The 22,391-nt window shown below is 39.0% G+C and overlaps 1 protein-coding gene across 1 annotated transcript in view; it reads right to left on the bottom strand.

Annotated features, from left to right (window-relative positions):
* The window catches only part of LOC117346190 (vomeronasal type-2 receptor 26-like), a 114,599-nt gene extending 93,820 nt beyond the window's left edge, over positions 1 to 20,779 (bottom strand). Inside the window, exons 1-4 of the mRNA XM_033915593.1 lie at positions 20,702 to 20,779; positions 20,550 to 20,595; positions 16,905 to 16,958; positions 2,794 to 2,823 (exon numbers count right to left, since the gene is read on the bottom strand). Coding sequence (XP_033771484.1) covers positions 2,794 to 2,823; positions 16,905 to 16,958; positions 20,550 to 20,595; positions 20,702 to 20,779 — 208 coding nt within the window. The remainder of the gene's footprint in view (positions 1 to 2,793; positions 2,824 to 16,904; positions 16,959 to 20,549; positions 20,596 to 20,701) is intronic.
* Positions 20,780 to 22,391: the final 1,612 nt, after the last annotated feature.

Here is a 22,391-nt window from a genome sequence, read left to right as displayed (position 1 = left end):
TGATCTTCCAAATGCGGACTTAGGCTGGTTTTTGGATGTTTTTCTCTTTCAATTATGAGCCCCTTAGCCTATTATAGGAAGAATATTTTCTCTAGTTCTAGCAAGAAATGAAAAAGGTAGTTTGTCTAAAACTATTGTGGAAGAATTCAAATGCTTCAAAGGCTGTAACATATCAAACTTTTGTAAACTCTTTCCAGTTATTAACCTCAACTATGTTCTTACACTGAGCAACATTATATTGAATCACCAATCTTGATTTTACTTCAATTCCTGAATCTACAGTCCCAGGAGACAAGGTGCTCTATCAATGTCTAAATTCCATAAAGCATCAAATTTCTTATGGAAAAAAAATCAAAATGAGTAGCAGTCAGACTGGAGTCTGAAATAGAGCAATATAGAGTGTTAGTATTTATCTCCATGATCTAGCCTTGAACTTACAAAAAATGGATTGCAATACCAAACTTCAAATTCTTAGCAATTTGAATCAATACTATATTGCCTTCATGAATAGAAAATCTACTCAGAGACAGCTATTTATCCATGTTAACCTCTCTAGGAAGGAGATAGGTACAGATATAATCAATAATGGAGGACATACAGCCAACACTCTATAGGAATAATAGTCTTCATCCCAAATTGATTTAAAATCCAACAAATATATGTTGACAGGTGTAGAATAGTTGTTTCTGAAATCAATTCTTAAACCTACCTTTCCGGTTTATTAAACCCCTCCTTTACAAAAGCATAGCGTGGTTTTTAGCGCCGGCAGCAGCGGTAAATGCTCTGATGCTCATAGGAATTCTATGAGTATTGTAGAAGTTACCACTGCTGCCGGCACCAAAACCCACGCTATCCTTTTATAAAGAAGGGGGGAAAGTTCTGTCTCTTTGTTTAGCTTACTTAGTTTAGTCCAGCTAACATCTTAGCTGAAGGGATTGACTGAGCATTATTCTGTATAGTGTCTAATGGGCTTAGTAAAAATTTCACTGTTTGAAAAAGACTTCTTTCTGATTATGCAAGTTCCTGTTTACCAATTGCAAAATGTAAGATTTTTAACCATAATTGATCATTTATGTCCACAATTCCCTGTTTTCTCATTTTTTACTCTCTGTCTTTCTTCCAGGATCTTTCTAAACATAGGGGTCCTTTTATGAAGCCACGCTAATGGGGATAGGGCGTTGAACATTTCATCAGGCGCTAACCCCCGCAGCCGGATAAAAAAACCTAACGCCTGCTCAATGCAGGCGTTAGCGGCTAGTGCAGCAGGCGGTTTAATACCCGTTAAACTCCTACCGCAGCTTGATAAAAGGACCCCATAGAGCAATTTTTCTATCTTTAATTCAGAATCAAACCATAGATTATACTTATGATACCTAATCCATCTCTTCTTTTTAGATAGTATAAAATCTAATGCTTCTACAGATAAAATGGTCCATATCTCAATAACATTAGTATCATCCAATTTACACAAACCACTCTTCTGTTTTATCACAGACCAAAATTCTGATTGTTCAATTTTATCTCTAGTAGTCATTTGTGAAGTAGTCAGCAGGCTCTTATTTTTCTTCCCAATTGATAGTAAACTCTAAAAGAAAATGATCTGACCCAGCTAATGGATTCCATGAGATACCCATAATACTTTTCCTGTCTCTAAAACTCAAAAATGATAATGTCTAGATGATGTATTTTTTCATGAGAAGAGGAAAACATGGGACAACTTAATTCTAAAGACCACATGTAATTCAACAGATCTTATACATTTCAATTTGAAGAATCATCTAGATCAGTGGTCTCAAACTCACGGCCAAAAGGAAAGATTTATAGACTATAAAGAGTTTTACCTCATGCTAAATTATAATTTCTTTAGTAAGACATTAACTATTTTTTCTGAGATCCTCCAAGTACTTACAAATCAAAAATGTGTCCCTGCAAAGGGTTTGAGTTTGAGACCACTGATCTAGATGTATATACTATTCCCCAATAATAGCAACAGACCATTTTTAAAGAGCACTGTAGAATATGAACCAACAATAAGAGTCTTCCATGTAATCAACAGAAGTCTCACAGATTATCACTTCTAAGACATTACTGTTTACTGATTCTAAATGCTTAATTAAAAAATATATATTGACACACCTCCACATCTAACCTAAGAAAGTAATAACTTTTTGAAATCTATGTTATAGAAATCTCTAATAACTGGATCTTACTGAATCAAAAGCCAGGTTTCAGTGATAACAATAAAACCTGGCTGATTAAGGGGTCCTTTTACAAAAGCACGCTAAGCATTTTAGCGCACGCTAAATCTATGTATGCACTAAATGCTAATGCATGCATGTTATTCTATGGAAATCTTAGTATTTAGCACATACGTAGATGTAGCGTGCTCTAAAACAGCTTACGTGCCTATGTAAAAGACTCTATAAGTTCTATTAGATCTCTTATTATAACTATCTTATTACAGAAAGATTAACATACATAATGGGGGTTAGTAGGCAATTGTCTTTTGCAGGGAATTATCATCTTCTTTCTACAATATTATTTCAACTTCTGGCAATTGGTATATCATGTTGTAAATATGCTACTAGCAATGCCAGTGCAATCCAATGAAACATTTTAATACGCAGCTTAACTTTAAAGAAGAATGAAAGTTAAAAGGAAAATTTGATACAGGATGAAGACATCTTTATCTGCTGATATCAACTATATGATGCAGTAAATTACGGTAAATGCTTCTAATTAATAAACTCTCTTCGGAAAAATGTTAAGAATTCACCTACAACACTTTCATACCTCTTTGTCTATATGTACAGATCCTTTTCACTGGGACAATTTATACCTCCTTTTCTCACCTGTAACCATAAAAAATTAAATTCACAATTATGTTTTGAATAGGAGCTTGGCTACTTACTTGACAGGTCCTCTTAGTATTGGATTAACTGTAAATTTCAGAGGTTTGTCTATTTGAAAATTCCTAAAAGTTATGATTCCTCCAATAATGAAGTCCCCACCTCTGTGGTACCCTTGAGTTAAATACCAGGAATTCTTTGAACATTTAAAGTTAACAGTCTTCCTAGGGATACTGAAAAGCATTAAAAAAATTGGAAGCAGGCAACCTCCCATCTTTCAAGATCTAAAATATTTTATCCTATAAAACCCTTGTTCTTGCTCTGATGTAGGATAATATATAGATCTTGGTAAGCCAACTCTTTTATATCTTTCACTTGTGGGCAGATATATTTCTGCATGAACAAAATAATACTGAAGGGACATGTGTCCTTATAGAGCTCTGGAACTCAAAGGATTAATCTTAAGGGATATGTGCTTCTGATCTGTGTATGCAATATTAAATATAGGTTACAGAAGCCCTGCCTTCATTAAATGAAAATCAAATATATATACTGTATATTTTTATTGAATGCTTGGTGATATGCTTAATAATACTAATTATCAGCATCAAAAATTTAATTTATAATAATTTGTGTGATCAGAATTTACCAGATCTCATCATATCTATGTATAGATTATTCGCTTTACCCCCCTCTTTTACTAACCCCCTGTTTTACTAAGGTGTGCTAACCAATTAGTGCATGCTAATCAAATTAGTGCACGCTAAATGCTAATGTGTCCATTACCTAACATGCACGCGTTAGCGTTTAGCACGTGCTAAATCGATTAGCACACTAAATCGGTTAGCACACCTTAGTAAAAGAGGGCCTTAGTCATAGGATTAGATTTATCAGTTATTCTATATTGTCACAAATGTGGAGTAGTCTTCTGGCATCCCAATTAGTAATAGTTTATTTAATAACTGAAACTCTCCTGTCTCCTGTTTATGTCATATAACAATGTCAGCAGTTCCATTCTTTCTCCTGATCTTTCTTGACCAAGTCATCATGTACCTCAACCAGTTGCCACACTAATTTTCTAGTCTTTAGCAACTTCATCCCTCAAAACTTCCTTGCCTGTCATTTTCTGTTAATAATTTCAGCTACTTTCTTCCCCTTATTATCACAAATATACCCTTCTACTCTCATCAATTATTCCTCCCCTGGTCAACACTGGATTGTGAGCTCAATATCATCTCTGTCAAGATAATTCATCATCTTTCCTCTACCCTCCTCTTCCTACGACCTGCCTCAGTACTATCTAGACCAGGGGTGCCCACACTTTTTGGACTTGCGAGCTACATTTAAAATGACCAAGTAAAAATGATCTACCAACAATAAATTATTGTAAAAAACACAAAGCACAATGAAAGGCAGAGAAAATGTTAATTATCATTCATATTCCGGGGGTTTTTCAAAGAGGTCAAGGCAGTACAACCATACAAAAATAGACAATTATACCCCCCTCCCTTTTTACTAAACCGCAATAGCAGTTTTTAGCTCAGGGAGCCTTAGTAAAAGAGGGGGATAGTACCAACACTATTTCTAATTACTTAAAGTAAGAAGATCATTTTATATGAAGATTTTAAGAGGGAAATGTATTTAAAGAATGTTCAAGTCAGAATTGGTATTGGGATATTCCACACAGCATCCCAAAAAAAGGACATGTCACAGTAAAGATGTTGGGGTTTCCTTTTTGCAAATACTGTACAGAAGAATATCCTAAAAGAACAGCCATTTTCCATATCTAAATTATGTATGTCAATTAAAAAAAACAGGGATAAGGATATCTGTACAAAATGTTCACTCAGATATCCCTGTAGTGCAGATGGATGACCTAGTGGTCGGGTTTGACCATTCAGTACTATTTAACAGATTAGGAGCCTCTCATACATGGTTAAGTGGTGCTTAATAACTGGCCTTTGTTTTTTTTGTTTAATTTTTTCCATCACCATGTTGAATCAATTGACTTTTGATTCACATTTGATAACCTGGATAATGTTTACAAGCAAGGTCAGTGCAGTTATTGCTTATGTTCTTTTCTTGAGTCCTGAGTATGCTGTTTTGATATGTTCTCAATTTTTATTTTCTAAAATTTTGACTCTAGCAATTTTTAAAACTAGCATTTTCCTTTAATAATGGTTCTCTGGGCACATAAGACTCATTGTTGATTGCAACATACTGTACAGGCACCTTTCCAATATCCTAAGATCCCCTAGATCTATGTATCCAGTTTTGCTGAGTACTACTACTCATAGGCATCAGAACAGGGGAGGCCACAGGGGTCACGGCCCCCCAAAATTCTCGGTCACTTATTTTTTGGCCCATCCACTGATGTTGCTTAAATCTTCGGGCAGCCACCATGCAGCATCAGACAGCAGGCCTGCTTTGGAACCCTTAATTCTACTTTCGGTGGTAGGACTGCTCTTGGACGATGCACAACGGCTGCTGAAGGTTTAACTAAAGTGCCGGAGGAGGTGGGTGGGGGGACTCCGAAGCTGTTTAGAGGTTGTGTTCCCCTGCCTATGCTACCACTGTGACCGTAGTCCTATGCCTTGATTATATGGTACATATACCTTAATCTAATGCCTTAAATTCATTGAATTGTATCACTATATGACTCCAATACCTTATTGCATTGTAACAGTATATTGTGAAGGTAACCTTTTAAATATATTATGAATGTACCAATGAAACCCATTCTGGGATCCTGTGGAGGATGGGCTATAAAACTAGCTAGCTAACTAAATAAATCAGTAGCCATGATATCTGGAAAAATAGATGCATGGATAAGCACGCTTGAATGGTTTTCAAAAATATTCAGTGTGATTGGGGATTAGGGTGGGGAGTTTGGCCTAGTGGTTAGATCTGTTGCTTCAGCACCCTGAGTTCATAAATTCAATCTCAGTCTGCTCTTTGTAACTCTGGGCAAGTCACCTAACTCATCATTGTTCAAGGTACCACAGTTAGATTGAAAACCTGCTGACAGATAGGGAAAATACCTAAGAGTACCTGATTACAATTTGATATATTGTAAACTGCTTTGAGTGAATTTGTTCATGAAAAGGTAATGAATAAATCCCAGTAAATATATAAATATGTGCTATGAACTTCTGACTTCTGCCCCCCCCCCAAAAAAAACTGGTTGCCATTTTTCTTTATTCTCCCAGTCTTGGGGAAAATTCCCAAACAGTGATGAATCCAGTAAATGAGGATTCATGTCATTCAAACTGAAAATGCCATCATTCATCTTATTTAACTATTCATTAAAAATAAATGAATATCCCTACAATTATAAATCTAGATCTTCATACAATAGCAACTACAACCTACAGATTTAACACTTGCTATTATTAAAATTTCTTCCTGTTGTACCTGCCTATGAGAGCATTTCTTTCCTTCCCGTATGTCTTATGATAGGTCAAAATTGTCTTCGTATGAGGAAATCACATCCATAGCTAGGAATATTATTTACCTACTGCAGTGATTGCTCTCATCACACTTGGATTCCTAAAGCAGTAAAGGAAAAAATAAACCAAAGGGCTTTGGTCCTTCTTCATCTTCATCTATTCATCTTGAAGCCAGCATTCATCCCATAATCTCCAGAAAAGTGTCTTCCACTGAAGTAGCTAGGAAGACAATCCAATCCACTGAGCTGACTCAAAGGTTATCTGATACTGTAGCTTACGCTCAGTCTTATGTCATTACGCACACTTCCGCCCAGGGTTTATTCAAGGCCAAATCCCTATATAATATACCGTTTTCTGTCCCCTCACTTATTTCCAGCTGGCCAGTACATTCTTTTCTCCTACCAACCCTCAAGTTCCCATCATCATTCATTCATTATGTGCCAATAACACGAGTTTGAGTCCTAGCAACTTCAATAAATACATATCTAAAAAGGGTCAGTTTTGTGTTAGTCTGGTGAGGTCCTCCAGCATCATCCCCATAATTGCTTTTATCTTGTCCACCCTCTTCACTTGGTTCCTATGATCTTCCCAAATATGATGTCCTTCTCCAGTGATCTCCCCTTCTAGTCTTTCTGCTATTGCTGTGAACCTACCTATTGCTGCTAACCTGTTTTCTCAAGTGCTGCTGCATTTTGTCACTATACAGGAAGTGTGAATTGCACAAGGTGGAACATGGCAAACACATGAGCACAGGCCTGTGTTTAAAAGACCAACATAAAACTCATTCCTTTTTTAAGTTTCAGACCTGGGAAGAGAAAGACAGAGAGAGAGTAGTAGAGAAATCATAATTAGGGAAATTTCAAGAGAAGGGAAAAGGAGAAAGATAGTTACTTTGTCCACTTAGTATAAGGTTAAACTCTAGCAATCAAATACCAATTGTGTGAATATAAAGGCCCCTTATTTATTAGGGTTAGACTCTGGCCTAAGCTAGCAATACAATTTCAGGTACATGATCATGGCAGGGTCTGTAAGTTAACAGCACAGCAAAGTAGGGTGGTGCAAATGACCTTCCTATTAAGAAAGACTCCAAACATGAGAGAAAAGGTCAGATCTTTATTGGAGCAACAAAATAATCCAGACAACCCACTTCTGAGTTGTGGCATAAAACACCTGTTTTAAGAGTGTTACCAGAGATCACCAAACCCACAAAGTCTCCAAAGCCATTATATATGAATTTTTCTGTATATGAAAGGCTGAATTTGTCTCCCTCCAAATCTTTTATGCACTTACGTATAACACTTGAGAACCTTCAAATATGTGTCTCCTGCGTTTGAAGATGAAAGTAATTGCCAAACAACTAAGCACCAACTGTTTTATTAAAAAATTAGATTTTTTTTTTGGTTTGTTTTCTTTTCTGAAAATCATATCATTTTCCAGCCTTTTTAATTCTTTACATATCTTTTTAGGTACCTCTTGTTCTTATCAGATATCAGAAGGCTCATTTAGAGTTTTGGGATAAAATTACAATCAAGCAGTACTGTGCTGGAGGTGCTTCAAAACACTTTGGGGTTCTTTTACTGAGGCGCACTAATGCGTCTTAATGCGTGCTAAATGTTAATGCGTGGCAACGCATCCATAGGATGTAATGGACACGTTAGCACACATTAGCAATTAGCGCGCGCTAAGACACACTAGCGCACCTTAATAAAAGGACCCCATTATGAACCACTCTTTTAGATCTGGCTTATAGAAAATACATTATATACCTATAAAGTAAACCTCCAAAAATATTCTCAATAAAAAGAGAGACTCTCCAATGGAGTAGTGGTATCTTCTAATAAAACAGTGTTATCTGATCCAATTAGCAATAGGAAATTACCCAATTAAGATGGACTCCCATCTAACCCCCTCTTTTACTAAGGCCCTCTTTTACAAGGATGTGCTAAGAATTTTAGCACATGATTAGTGCACGTTAAATCAATGTGTGCGCTAAACGTTAATGCGTCCATATGATAATATGCACGCATTAGCATTTAGCATGTGTTAGCACGTGCTAATGTTTATCATGTGCTAAAAAGCATAGCGCACCTTCGTAAAAGAGGGGGTATGGTGCGCTAGCTGATTAAGTGTGCACTAACTGAGTTAGCACTTGCAAACTAATTTAGGGTTAGCTAAATGCTAACACGACCATTATATTCTATGCACGCGTTAGTATTTAGCGTGTGCTAAATCAGTTTGCATGCTAAATCGGTTAGCACACCTTAGTAAAAGAACCCCTTGCTGCTCATCCTTGTTCAACTAACTTGTAGATATGCCATATGTAATCTAAGCAGGTATTAGCATAACAAAGCTTAACCCCCTCTTTTACAAAGGTGCACTATGCTTTTTAGTACACGGTAAATATTAGCGTGTGCTAAATGCTAATGCATGCATGTTAGTCTATGTATACATTAATGGTTAGCACGTGTGTAGATTTAGCGCACACTAATCGTATGCTAGGACTTTTAGCGCATCTTTGTAAAAGAGGGCCTAAGGATCTTGATAGCTTTTATTGGAATGTTTACACATATACATATAAGAACTAGTTTTCTAGATATCTACCTGTGCAATACACATATAAATATTGGTCTCTAGTTTATAAAATTGCTCTTCACCTTTGATCCTTATTAAGGTTTTCTCCAGATCATGAACAGAACCATTGATAACAAAGCACTTTTTTCCTTCTGTGACTTGGGGGTAGGGCTTAAATTTTGTTTGAGGAAGGTTGGAGGGATGTGGGTTATACTATACTGAGAGAAAGTGAATTAAAAATGAAACAGTAGCACATGTTTCTTACTCTGATACATATATGATGCATAACATCCATGTTTGTCAAGTATATGTTATATATTTTTAAAAAATTTAATTCTCTATGATAATATTTTTACTCCATTTAATTTCAAGAAACTCTAACAACTTCCAATATGGGCACAATTTCTTTGTACATAGTGGGAACCTCCAAGAAAGTCAACTGGAATTATCTATTTGCCAGAATGAAAGTCAGTAATGGTTTGCATCTCATCCATTCTTTATCCCCTAAAGGTTTCCACTTAGGAATTCATCCCTCTGCTTTGCAACCAAGTGCAATATAACAGGAAAACAGAAAAAAATGTGGCATTGATGAATTTTGAGAGCTAACCTCAAAGCTAAGTAGCTAATTAAATATGGTGAAAAACATATAAAGAAATTGAATATAAGTGAAGAATAAGATAATAAATATGAAGTTTAAAAAGCAATATTAGTATGAACTATTGAAACATTAGCATGAATTATTGAAGCTAAAGGCGGATTTTATGGTTTTTGATAGAAATAAACAATAAAGTTGACTGATGAAAGACATGAGATAGCTGGGCACAATCTATGGTCCAGTTATTATCTGAAGGTCCATACAAAAGAAAAGAAGAAATAAAAGTATACACAAACATACATATAAGAAAATGTCTGTAATTAGATTTACAGAAGTATCCTCTTATCTGTGTATGTGATGCCACAACATGTGAGCGGACATTGTATAGCTTTACAAGAACAGTGATTTGAGAAGAATACAGGAAATAGTTAGTGTTGTATATCTACGCTGTAAATATCTACACTAACAGTGGGGCAATACTTTTCAAGCGATTGATATAGCTTAAACATTCCTTTATTTTGGAATAGCACCAGAGATCACCAATCCTAGAAGGTCTCCTAAGCCAGAAGTTCCCAACACATGATATATACACCCCAAGGGATATGTAAACATCTGGTGGGTGGTATGCTACATGTCCCCTGCCCTCCTTCCTACTCAATACCCTGGCAGAGCCACTGTCATCATCATCATCATCATGCCTCCTGCATTGGGGAACAATCTGAGCTTCCACAGTACCTGCATCTCTTCTCTATCTTTTTTTAACTTTATTGAGTTTCAAAAGCTAATAAAAATGCAATACAGTAATCATATGTGCATTTATATTCAATCAAAATCCATACAACATTAAAAAAATCCCACCTAACTAATATTTCATTAGAGAATGAAATCATATGACAGAAATACCCCTTCCCACCCTCCCTTCCCCTAGGTGTGTGTGCACTATACCAACAGAAATAAAGGAAAGACAAGTATAATGAATCCATAAAAGACATCAAAGGGCCCCAAATTAATTTGAATCTCTTAGTATGCCCCAGCATATCCACATTCATATTTTCAAATCTATAACTTAAACATAAACTTGCCCACCAAAATTAAAGTTAAGGCAATCCCAGTTATTCCAGTTGCGAGTAATCATTTGTATGGCTATCCCGGTCATAATAATGAAAAGCTGATCTTTATATCTGTCCAATGAGGGCTTCAGATGTAATATTGTCCCATATATGACTGCCTCATATGACAAGGGAATTGATGCCTCAAGTATAGCATTAATCTGTCCAAAAATGGAGTATCAATGGACAATAGGAAGGAAAGGGCCTGAAATAAAGATAGGCCTATACTATCGTCCACCCGGACAAACCGGAGACATCGATGAAGAAATGGAAGCCGAGATGAAGCGAGAATGCAAAGGCGGTAACACGGTTATTATGGGAGACTTCAACTACCCTGGGATAGACTGGAGTCTCGGAAGCTCAAGATGCACTAGGGAGACAGAATTTCTGAAGGCTGTACAAGATTGCATCATGGAACAGCTTGTTAGAGAACCGACAAGAGAAAATGCCACTCTGGATCTAATCCTAAATGGGCTAAGGGGACCTGCAAAGGAAGTGGAAGTAGTGGGACCGTTGGGAAACAGCGATCATAATATGATCAAGTTCAAGATGGAAGTAGGAATACTGAAAGGAAAGAGAACCATAGCGACAACTTTTAACTTCAGGAAGGGTAACTACGAAGCAATGAGGGGAATGGTAAAGAAGAAACTTAGGAACACTTCCCAAAAATGGCAGACGGTAGAACATGCCTGGTCCTTTTTCAAGGACACGGTGAGCGAGGCGCAAAATCTATATATCCCCAAATTCAGAAAAGGGTGCAACAAGAGTCGAATAAAAGACCCGGCGTGGATAACTAAAATAGTGAAGGAAGTGATAAGCAATAAGAAAAATTCATTCAGAAAATGGAAAAGGGACAAAACTGAGGTAAACTGGAGAGAGCACAGGAAGTATCAAAAAGAATGTCACCGTGTGGTACGAAAAGCCAAAAGAGAGTATGAAGAGAGACTAGCCAGGGAAGCACGAAATTTCAAACCGTTCTTTAGATATGTTAAAGGGAAACAGCCGGCTAGGGAGGAGGTGGGACCACTGGATGACGGAGACAGGAAGGGAGCGGTGAAGGAAGAGAAAGAGGTCGCAGAAAGACTTAACATGTTCTTTTCATCTGTATTCACAAACGAAGACACAACCAACATACCGGAACCTGAGAAATTCTTCAATGGAAATCAAGCACAAAAGTTAACTTCCATAGAAGTGAGCCTTGATGATGTGCGCAGACAGATAGAAAAACTAAAAACTGACAAATCCCCGGGTCCGGATGGAATCCATCCAAGGGTGCTGAAGGAACTAAAAGAGGAAATAGCGGAACTACTACAGCAAATTTGCAACCTGTCTCTGAAAACAGGTGTGATTCCGGAGGATTGGAAGATAGCCAACGTTACGCCCATCTTTAAAAAGGGATCAAGAGGAGACCCGGGAAACTACAGACCGGTGAGTCTGACCTCTGTTCCGGGGAAAATGGCGGAAGCATTAATAAAAGAAAAAATTGATGAACATTTTGAAAAACACGAACTTCTGATAACCAGCCAACATGGTTTCTGCAGGGGGAGATCGCGTCTGACCAACTTATTGCACTTCTTCGAGGGAATTAACAAACAGATGGACAAAGGAGACCCCATAGACATCATATACCTAGATTTCCAGAAAGCCTTTGACAAGGTGCCTCATGAACGTCTACTCCGGAAACTGAAGAACCATGGGGTGGACGGAGCCGTGCATAGATGGATCAGAAACTGGTTAGCGGGTAGGAAACAGAGGGTAGGGGTGAAGGGACACTACTCAGACTGGAGGAAAGTCACGAGTGGTGTCCCGCAGGGCTCAGTGCTCGGGCCACTGCTATTTAATATATTCATAAATGATCTAGAAACAGGAACAAAGAGTGAGATAATAAAATTTGCGGACGACACCAAACTATTTAGTGGAGCTCGGACAAAGGAAGACTGTGAAAAATTGCAAAGGGACTTGGACAAATTGGGAGAATGGGCAGAGAGATGGCAGATGAAGTTCAATGTTGAGAAATGTAAAGTATTGCATGTGGGAATCAGAAACCCGAGGCACAGCTATACGATGGGAGGGATGTTATTGAATGAGAGTACCCAAGAAAGGGACTTGGGGGTAATGGTGGACATGACAATGAAGCCGACGGCACAGTGCGCAGCGGCCGCCAAGAGAGCGAATAAAATGCTGGGGATAATCAAGAAGGGTATTACAACAAGAACAAAAGAAGTTATCCTGCCGCTGTACCGGGCAATGGTGCGTCCGCATCTTGAGTACTGCGTCCAGTATTGGTCACCATACCTTAAGAAGGATATGGTGTTACTCGAGAGAGTTCAGAGGAGAGCGACAAGACTGATTAAGGGGATGGAAAACCTTTCATACGCTGAGAGATTGGAGAAACTGGGTCTCTTTTCCCTGGAGAAGAGAAGACTTAGAGGGGATATGATAGAGACTTACAAGATCATGAAGGGCATAGAGAGAGTAGAGAGGGACAGATTCTTCAAACTTTCAGAACATAAAAAAACAAGAGGGCATTCGGAAAAGTTGAAAGGGGACAGATTCAAAACAAATGCTAGGAAGTTCTTCTTTACCCAACGTGTGGTGGACACCTGGAATGCGCTTCCAGAGGACGTTATAGGGCAGCGAACGGTACTGGGGTTTAAGAAAGGATTGGACAATTTCCTGCTGGAAAAGGGGATAGAGGGGTATAGATAAAAGATTACTGCACAGGTCCTGGACCTGATGGGCCGCCGCGTGAGCGGACTGCTGGGCGCGATGGACCTTAGGTCTGACCCAGCGGAGGCATTTCTTATGTTCTTATGTTAGATGATCCAGTGTCCCTATATCAAAATGACAATGGCAGCATCTATTATATTTAGAACTATCTAACTTTTGTAAACGAACAGGAGTCCAAAAAGTTCTATGTAACAAAAAAAAACATGCTTGTCTCATAGATGCTGTTGCTGTACATCTCATCCTCCAAGTCCAAATTCGTGGCCATCGAGATGCAGAAATGTACTGCTTTATCTCAATGCTCCAAATGTCTCTAAGAATATTTTTTGTTTCTAATTCAAAAATTCAGAAATTAATTTATACCACCGGGCGGCCTGATGCCCCAGCAAATCTGTCTGGAAGCATAGAACATGAAAACTATAATAATTTTTAAGAGTCTGCCACTCAGGGAATCCACTCTGAATGGCCTGCTTCAACTGCAAGTACCTATGATTTTGAAATTCCAAATGATTGTTGCAGTCATGAAAAATCCATCAGTTTCCCATTAGATATAACATCATAAGAACATAAGAAGTGCCACTGATGAGTCAGACCAGTGGTCCATCATGTCCAGCAGTCCGCTCACGCGTCAGCCCTCTGGTCTAAGACCAGCACCCTAACTGAGACTAGCCCTACCAGCGCACATTCTTGTTCAGCAGAAACTTGTCTAACTTTGTCTTGAATCCTTGGAGGGTGTTTTCCCCTATAACAGCCTCTGGAAGAGTATTCCAGCTTTCTACCACTCTCTGGGTGAAGAAGAACTTCCTTATGTTTGTACGGAATCTATCCCCTTTCAACTTTAGAGAGTGCCCTCTTGTTTTCCCTACCTTGGAGAGGGTGAAAAACCTGTCCTTATCTACCAAGTCTATCCCCTTCAGTACCTTGAATGTTTAGATCATGTCTCCTCTCAATCTCCTCTGTTGGAGGGAGAAGAAGCCCAGTTTCTCTAATCTTTCGCTGTACGGCAGCTCCTCCAACCTCTTAATCATGTTAGTCACTCTTCTCTGGACCCTTTTGAGTAGTACTGTGTCCTTCTTCATGTACGGCGACCAGTGCTGGACGCAGTATTCCAGGTGAGGGTGTACCATGGCCCAGTACAGCGGCATGATAACCTTCTCTGATCTGTTCGTGATCCCCTTCTTTATCATTCCTAGCATTCTGTTTGCCCTTTTTGCTGCTGCCACACACCTGCCAAGTACCTCCCCGGACATCCTGTATTCATGCATGAGATTTCAAAATGTTCAAATGCCTGCCTGCATCCAATGCTTCCAGAAGATCCCAGACCTGCCTATTTGAACCTTGGAGTAGATTTCTCTACTGGAACATCTGTTAATTTATTAATAAATTTCAATGTTTTCCAAGTATCAAATAAAATACTATTGTCCTTAGCATATCTAGGTAACTTGATACTCAGCACATGAAACAATTGTAATGGGGACATAAGTTGCCACTCTAAGTACAGCCAATCAGGAAATGTTCCATGAGCTCAGGAAGGATCCAATACTTACCCTGTCGCATGATAAAAGCTTGATGATATTTGTAGAAAATTGGGAAATTTACTTCACCCTCAGCAATTGGTTTTTGCAATACTAGAGCTATTCTAGCAGTTTTACCCAGCCAAATAAATTTAGTGATAATACTATTTAGTTTGTTATAAAAGGACCCCTGAAAAAAAACTGGCAACATCCCCATTTGGTAGCAAACCACAGGTAGAACCATCATTTTAACATTTTGTACTCTCCCCACCAATAACCACCAATATTAATTGTGAGTGGGGTTGTGGGAGAAAAGAAAGGAAGGAGGGATGAGAGTGATGAGAGAGGGAAAAATGAACATAGAAGTGGAAGGGAGAGAGAGAAAAAACATAGAATGTGGCAGATAAAGGGAGATAATGCTGCATAGAGGAGAAAGAGAGGTGCTAGACCTAGGGAACAAGGGGGTGAGATAGAGGGACATTGAGAGGGAGGCAGATATATATATATAGCAGGTGGAGAGGAGAGAATGAGGAAGATATTGGATCCAGTAGCAGAAGCGAGTGATGGATAGGCACCAGTCAATGGGAGTACAGGATGGTAGAGGACAGGAGGGAAGAGACATGGGCAGGGAGATATCAGAAGTGAAGAGAGAAGGAACAGGGAGATGCCAGGTTAGGAAGGCAGACATGGGAAGAAGAGGGAGCAGATACTGGAAATAGTGTAACCCTTTTGGAGAGACCAGGAGCGGAGGAGAGAGGTAGAAAATAAATGAATGTGAGGATAGTGACTACAGATGGAAGAAATGTGGTAATGTGGAGTAAATTAAGGATGAAAGGGTATGGAGATTGAGGACGGAGTGAGAAGGGAATTAGAGAGCTAATGGGTAAAAGAACATGAAAATTTGATAGGTAGCTGAAAAGTAAAGAGGAGAAGGGTGAGAGAGGCAGATGTAATGAGAGAATAGATTTGAAAGAAGAGAAAAGACAGATGGACAACAGCTGCTTGCAGAAGAATTAGCAGATGGCAGCACAGCAGAAAAGAGAAACTGGAACCAACATGATGACAAAATAAAATGTCTAGACAAGAAAGGTAGAAGAAAAAGCATTTTATTTTGAATGTTTAAATAGAATGAGTTCTAGAGGATGTTGTAACAAAGGTTAGCTTAGCAGGCTTTAGAAAAGGATTGGACAAGGGCATAGTGGCTGAAGGAAGGTAGGATGTGTATGTGAGAAACTGCCAATTGTGACCAGATTAAAGTGTATTGGTCACTAAAGACAACTTTTGTTGAGGTCTCCTGTTATTTTCTCCTATTATTATAAATAGGCCCTTTCTTAGCATCATTGTTCATTTTCACTCAACTTATAAGAATGACCCACCATATGTCAAGGGGCCAGTTTATATGAGACTGAAATATAACAAATACTGCCAAATATGTATTGGCCTGTATGTCAGTTTCATTGACCTGTATTTATGTATGTTGCCTAGTTAGTTACTATTGATCAATAAAATGTCCATTTCAAATCTGCTGCTTTGAACTTGGGGTAACTCAGTTGAAAACTTTTTTTATCTAGAGGGTACTTGGCTTGAAAAAAATTAAGAAACACTGTCCCAAGTCAAAGTCTTTACATGTCTTGTTAAGTATATTTTGTGGTTCTTCTCAGGGCTCAGAAGGATAATATAGCATTTGGGGATAAAAATGCAGCCAAGCAGTCCTATGCAAGTGGCCAAGATAGCAAATATCTCTACTGCCACCATGTACTTGCCTCTGGTACTCAAGTATGTTGGGATAAAAGCCACCCAGACGCTGCAGAAAACCACCATTCTGAAAGTGTCAGGTAGATTTCTTGCAAAGAAAGCAACAACAAAGCTGATACCAGCAAGTAATCCCAAGTAACCCATAACACAATAAAATGTAATTATTGACCCTTCATTACATTCAAATACTATTGTTCCAATTTCTGATTCAGTATTATGATATGGGAATGAGGAAGCAGTACACATCCAGACAAGGCACAGGAGAGTTTGAAGAAGAGAACAGCTAAGGACTATAGAATTTGTCAAATTGGATCCCATCCAATTTCGGAGCTCACTTTTGGGCTTGGTGGCTTGGAAGGCAATGACCACAGTGATGGTTTTTGCAAGTACTGAGGGTAAAGAAATAGAGAATGTGATACCAAAGGCAATCTGTCGAAGAATGCAGGTCAGCTTATCAGGACGACCAATGAATAATAAGGAACAGAGGAAGCAGAGCATAAAGGAGATGAGGAGAATATAGCTCACATTATGGTTGTTTGCTTTGACCATGGGAGTATGCCGGTATTTAATGAAGATTCCCAAAATAAGAGCACTGATGAAACAGAATACTATACCATACTGATAACAGTCAAAGATATCCCCCAAAGCTCCTCATAGGACAGAAAGGTGATCATTTTGGGATGCAGGCATCTCTCTTCTCATTGGACCATTGATGCTCTGGACACTTTATACAGTTATTCATATCTGAGAAAAAAAAGAATAATGTACAAATTGCATACATTTTTAATAATAATAATAATAATAATAATAATAACAACTTATATACCACAATACTGTGAAGTTCTATGCGGTTTACAAAGATTAAGCAAAGGTACAAATTGATTGACTTTAAGAGGGGAGGAAGAAAGAGGGTTAATAGGACAGGAAATCCATTTTTGAGGAGAGAGTGATCAATAGAACAAGTTAATCGCTATAAAGGGGAGAGAGAATTGAGGATCAGTTGTCTAGATACTTTAGGAACAGGTGTGTTTTCAGACGTTTCCTAAATTCCTCATAAGTAGTGGGCAAAAGCAATTGTTCTAGGTCTTTACCCCATGATGCTGCTTGGTGCGAGAGAAGATGTTCATGGTGTTTTTTCAGTTTACAACCTCTCACTGGGGGGGAAACGAAGTTGGAATGTGAGCTTCTCTTGTGTCTGTTGGCTGAGAAGACGAAAAGGTCAGTTATATATTTAGGGGCAAGTCCATGTAGTGCTTTGAAGCAGAAGCAGGCAAATTTAAACTTTACATGCGCCTCCATTGGCAGCCAATGCAGCTGCCGGTAGTAGGGTGTCACGTGATCAAACTTCTTCAGCCCAAAGATCAGTTTGACCGCTGCATTTTGCATCAATTGTAAACGCTGCATGTTATTTTGGGAAATTGCTAAATAGGCGATGTTACAGTAGTCAAGTAGACTCAGTACGAGGGATTGGACTAGGGTTCTGAATGCCGCTGTATCGAAATAAGCTTTAATGGATCTAAGTTTCCAGAGATTGAAAAATCTCTTTCTGATCAAGGAGTCCACCTGGTCTCTCATGGTTAGGCACTGATCCAAAATTACACCTAGTATCTTTATGGTAGGTTGGATAGGGTAATTAAGATTATTGATACATAGTGGTGATTTGGTGTCAAGCGGATGTGGCAAAGCAGCAAAGAAAGTTGTCTTTTCTGAATTAAGTTTGAGCCTAAAGGTTGTCATCCAGTGCTTCATCACGTTTATGGCTTCTGAAGCTTTAGGAATTGTTTCAGAGATAGAATTAATGAATGGGATGATGATCTTAAAATCATCTGCATAACTAAATAGTTTTATCCCTAACTGGGTTAGCTGCGTGCCTAGTGAGGACATGTAGATGTTGAAGAGCAATGGAGATAGCGGAGACCCTTGTGGCACACCGGATGGATTGCTCCAGGTATCTGAAAGTTTATAATTAAAACGTACTTGATAAGTGCGGGACATAAGGAAGCCACGGAACCAATTCAGCACCTCGTCCCTGATACCAATGGCGTCTAGGCATTGCAGCAGTTTCCCGTGGTCTACTAGATCAAAGGCAGAACTCATATAGAGATTCCAAATCCACACATAAACTAATTAGCTAATGAGCTATTAGCAATCAATAATTAGTGTTAGAACATAAGAATAGCCTTACTGGGTTAGATCAATGGTCCATGTAGCACATTATCCCATCTTCATGGAGGCCAATCCAAGTCACAAGTGCCTGGCAAAATCCCAAATAATAGCTGAACTCCATGCTACCATCCCATGTCTATCTCAACATCAGACTATGGACTTTTCCTCAAAGAACTTGTCCAAATCCTTTTTAAAACCAGCTACATTAACTGCTCTTACCACATCCTCTGGCAACATGTTCCAGAGCTTAACTATTCTTTGAGTGAAAAAAATATTTCCTTCTATTGGTTTTAAAAGTATCAGTCTGTAACTTCATTGAATTCCCCCTTCATTGAGTGGCACCAAATTGGTTTTACATGCAAATCTCTCTTGTACCCTATTCTTATATGCACCTATTTTTATAGTGTACAACTCAAAAGGGGCTCAGGGGAATAAGGAGCATTCCTGAATGTTAAGTGCAATTTTATAGAATAGGTTTATTTATGTACCCATCTGCCATTAGATGCTCAAACAAAACCAAGGTGAAAGTTCTATCATGGGTGATATGCAAGAAGTAGTCCAAGGTAACCAGTTCCAAAAGTCAAATTTTTATTAATGAGACACTTCTGGGCTATGTTTCGGCAATACTGCCTGTGTCAGGGGTCCAGTTTCCAGCTTTCAGCACAACTAAGCACAGGCTGTTTCATTCACAGCTCCAGCAGTACACACAATAATCTCTGCTATAACAGCATAAGCTATGGTCCATCATTTATACCAGTTTTCAGCAGCCGTAAGTGTGGATTGCCAAAGTTAGGCATGAGATCTGCACTATGCTAATATTCTATAAATGTTACATATCATTTGCAGAATATTATCTGGGAATGGAACTTTCTGGCACTTACCCCCTCTTTTACTACGATACACTAGCCAATATAGTGCACACTAACTGATTTAGTGTACGCAAACTAAGTTAGCACGCGCTAAACGCACCCTGTATATTCTATGGATGCATTAGCATTTAGCGCGTGCTAAAGTAGTTTGCCGGTGCTAAATCGGTTAGCGCACCTTAGTAAAAGGACTCCTTAGGTTTGGATCAAAGTATGTGGCCACCGGGCCCTGGACTAGGCAAATAGCACCCTGGGTGGAACACAGGTACATTGCGCTGGCGTGCTGCTCAAACTGGAGACAGTCCCCACAGGCAAAATATCCACTAAAACAGTCAGTAGGAAACCAGGTAGTTAGTCACAATCCTATCCAGGATTCTTTATTCCACAAAACAAAATCAGAATGGCAAACAAGAAACAAAAACGAAAAACTCAAAGCAAAAATCATGGTAAGCAAATCAGGATATACAAAGTACCTTTGCCTTAGCAAGTTTGGTACCGCTTCCTGCAGCTAGTCCTTACCTGGGCCTAGGCCTAACTCTAGAGAGAGTTAATCTCACTTAACACAGTGAAGAAAACAAAACATTCACTTCATTACTTCCACAAAACACCAAAGCAAAAAATAAATGTTCAGGAGGGCCTGAGTTCTGCTCCTTTGCTAGGGTAGGAGAACTGCAAAGTTTGTCTTCAATAATATTCAAACATTCAAATATTCCCACCCGAGGTCTTGACAAACTTCTCCCTCTTTTGAACAGTTCTCAGTCCCTGTACATTGCTACATTCAAACCAAAAGCAATGCAGTTCAAAAAACAAAACCAATTTGTGAAAGCACCAGTAACAGTCCTTTAAACCTTACAGCTAAAGAGTCTGCCCCCACCTGGAGTCTTGCATTGGGCCTCAACAGTGCTGTGAGTAAAAAGGAAAAAGCAAAAAAAAACCCCTCTTTCTCACCAAGTTGCAGGCTGCAACACAAGCCCTGGTAAATGTTCAGGCAAAACTACAAAACAGCATTCAAAAACAGTTCAGTTTAGAGCAGCTATAAAAAAAAAACCTTCCCATAAAATAAACACTGCTATTTCCATGGCTTCCGGGTCTGGAAATACCTGTTCACCAATGTCCATTTCTTCCATCTGAGGTGTGGCCTCAGCTTCCTGGGAAGGCGCTACAATCTCCACTTCCATGGGTTCCAGGCTGTTCAGTTGCTCTGAACTGGCTGGCTGCTGAGCACCGAAGAGATGACTTTTTCCCTTCCTGCTGGCTTTTCAGAGGGAGAGCCACGCCCTGCTCTCAGTGTGCCTGTGCTATTCTGAGGCTCCCTTGGGCTCCCCCTGTGGATGTTGTGGTAACTGCAGGTTTTTCTCACAGGGGCATTTTGCCAAAACCTAATATTCAGAGGTTTGGGAGCAAACCTAGCAGAAATGGGCTGAATTTCCATGTCCCCAGCTTCTGAATAGTCAGATAGGACCTCATCTTTAGCGGAGTCTTCCCTAGTGTACTTAGGGAACCTAGGCTGCTGGGCCCTGTGGGGCTTAGGGACAACTTTCCTAGCCCTGTCTCTGCCTCTCTTGGGGTTTCTAGCTGGGAACACGTCAGGCACAGAGTCTGACTGGTCTCAAGTAGGAGAGTCATGAGGAGTAGATGTCAATCACCCAGTAGTGGACTGTTCAGGCTTAACTTTTGTGTCCCTTTATTACAGTGCATTAACTGATTTAGCATGCGCTAAAGTTTAGTGTGCGCTAAATGCTAAGACATCCATTATGTTCCTATGGGCATTTTAGGATTTATTGCATGCTAATCTTTAGCATGTGCTAAATTGGTTAGCACACCTTAATAAAGGGACCCCTTTATTTGGCAGCAGTTCTCGTCGTAGATGCCCTTTTGGCTTTCTTCTCAGTACCTTGTTTGGATACTAGTTAGAGAATTTCCCTCAAAATAAACATATTTTTCTTAGAATTAGGGATATCTTAGTTTATCCTTACATTACATTAGTGACTTTTATTCCACCTTAACCTTGCAGTTCTAGGCAGATTAAAAGAGGAATTTTGGACATTTCTAGTTGAATTACAGGACCAGGAACAAATAAAAGGGACAAATTACAGGTCTATGACTTATTCAGAAATTTAAAGGATCAGGGATTACTGAGCTGCAATATTAGTTTATAACATAGATTACACCAGAATTTGAAGAACTATAATATCTTCATGAGGAAATATAGATATTATTTGATACATAGGAATAAGCATTGGAGCTTCTGTGGTCTCATAAAAGGGGGGTTAGAGATTATATCCTTTTTGTTTGAAGGATTCAGTCAGGACAATCATTTACCCCCTCTTTTACTAAGGCGCGCTTGCCAATTTAGCACGTGCTAACATTTAGCACGCACAATTTAATTTATCGTGCACTAAATGCTAATGCACCCATTATATTCTATGGACATGTTTGCATTGATGGCCTCTTTTACAAAGCCATGCTAGCGGCTGCCGCTTACAACAGCCCCAAATCCCTTTATATCTCTATGGGCTTTGGGGCCGTTAGCACAGCATAGCTGCTAGCACGGCTTTGTAAAAGAGGCAATTAGTGTGCACTAAATCAGTTTGCACACTCTAAATTTGCATGTGCTAAATTGTTTAGTGCACCTTAGTAAAAGGACCCCTAAATTACATTACATTAGTGATTTCTATTCTGCCATTACCTTGCGGGTCAAGGCAGATTACAAATGAGTTGTCAGGACATTGGAAGTGAGTTGGAGTAGTTAGTACATTTCTTTAAGTTGCTAAGGATTATATCTGAATT

Source organism: Geotrypetes seraphini, chromosome 12 (assembly GCF_902459505.1).
Source record: "Geotrypetes seraphini chromosome 12, aGeoSer1.1, whole genome shotgun sequence".
Taxonomy (NCBI): domain Eukaryota; kingdom Metazoa; phylum Chordata; class Amphibia; order Gymnophiona; family Dermophiidae; genus Geotrypetes; species Geotrypetes seraphini.
Note: the sequence above shows the minus strand (reverse complement) of the source record. Positions and strands in the feature narration are given on the sequence as shown.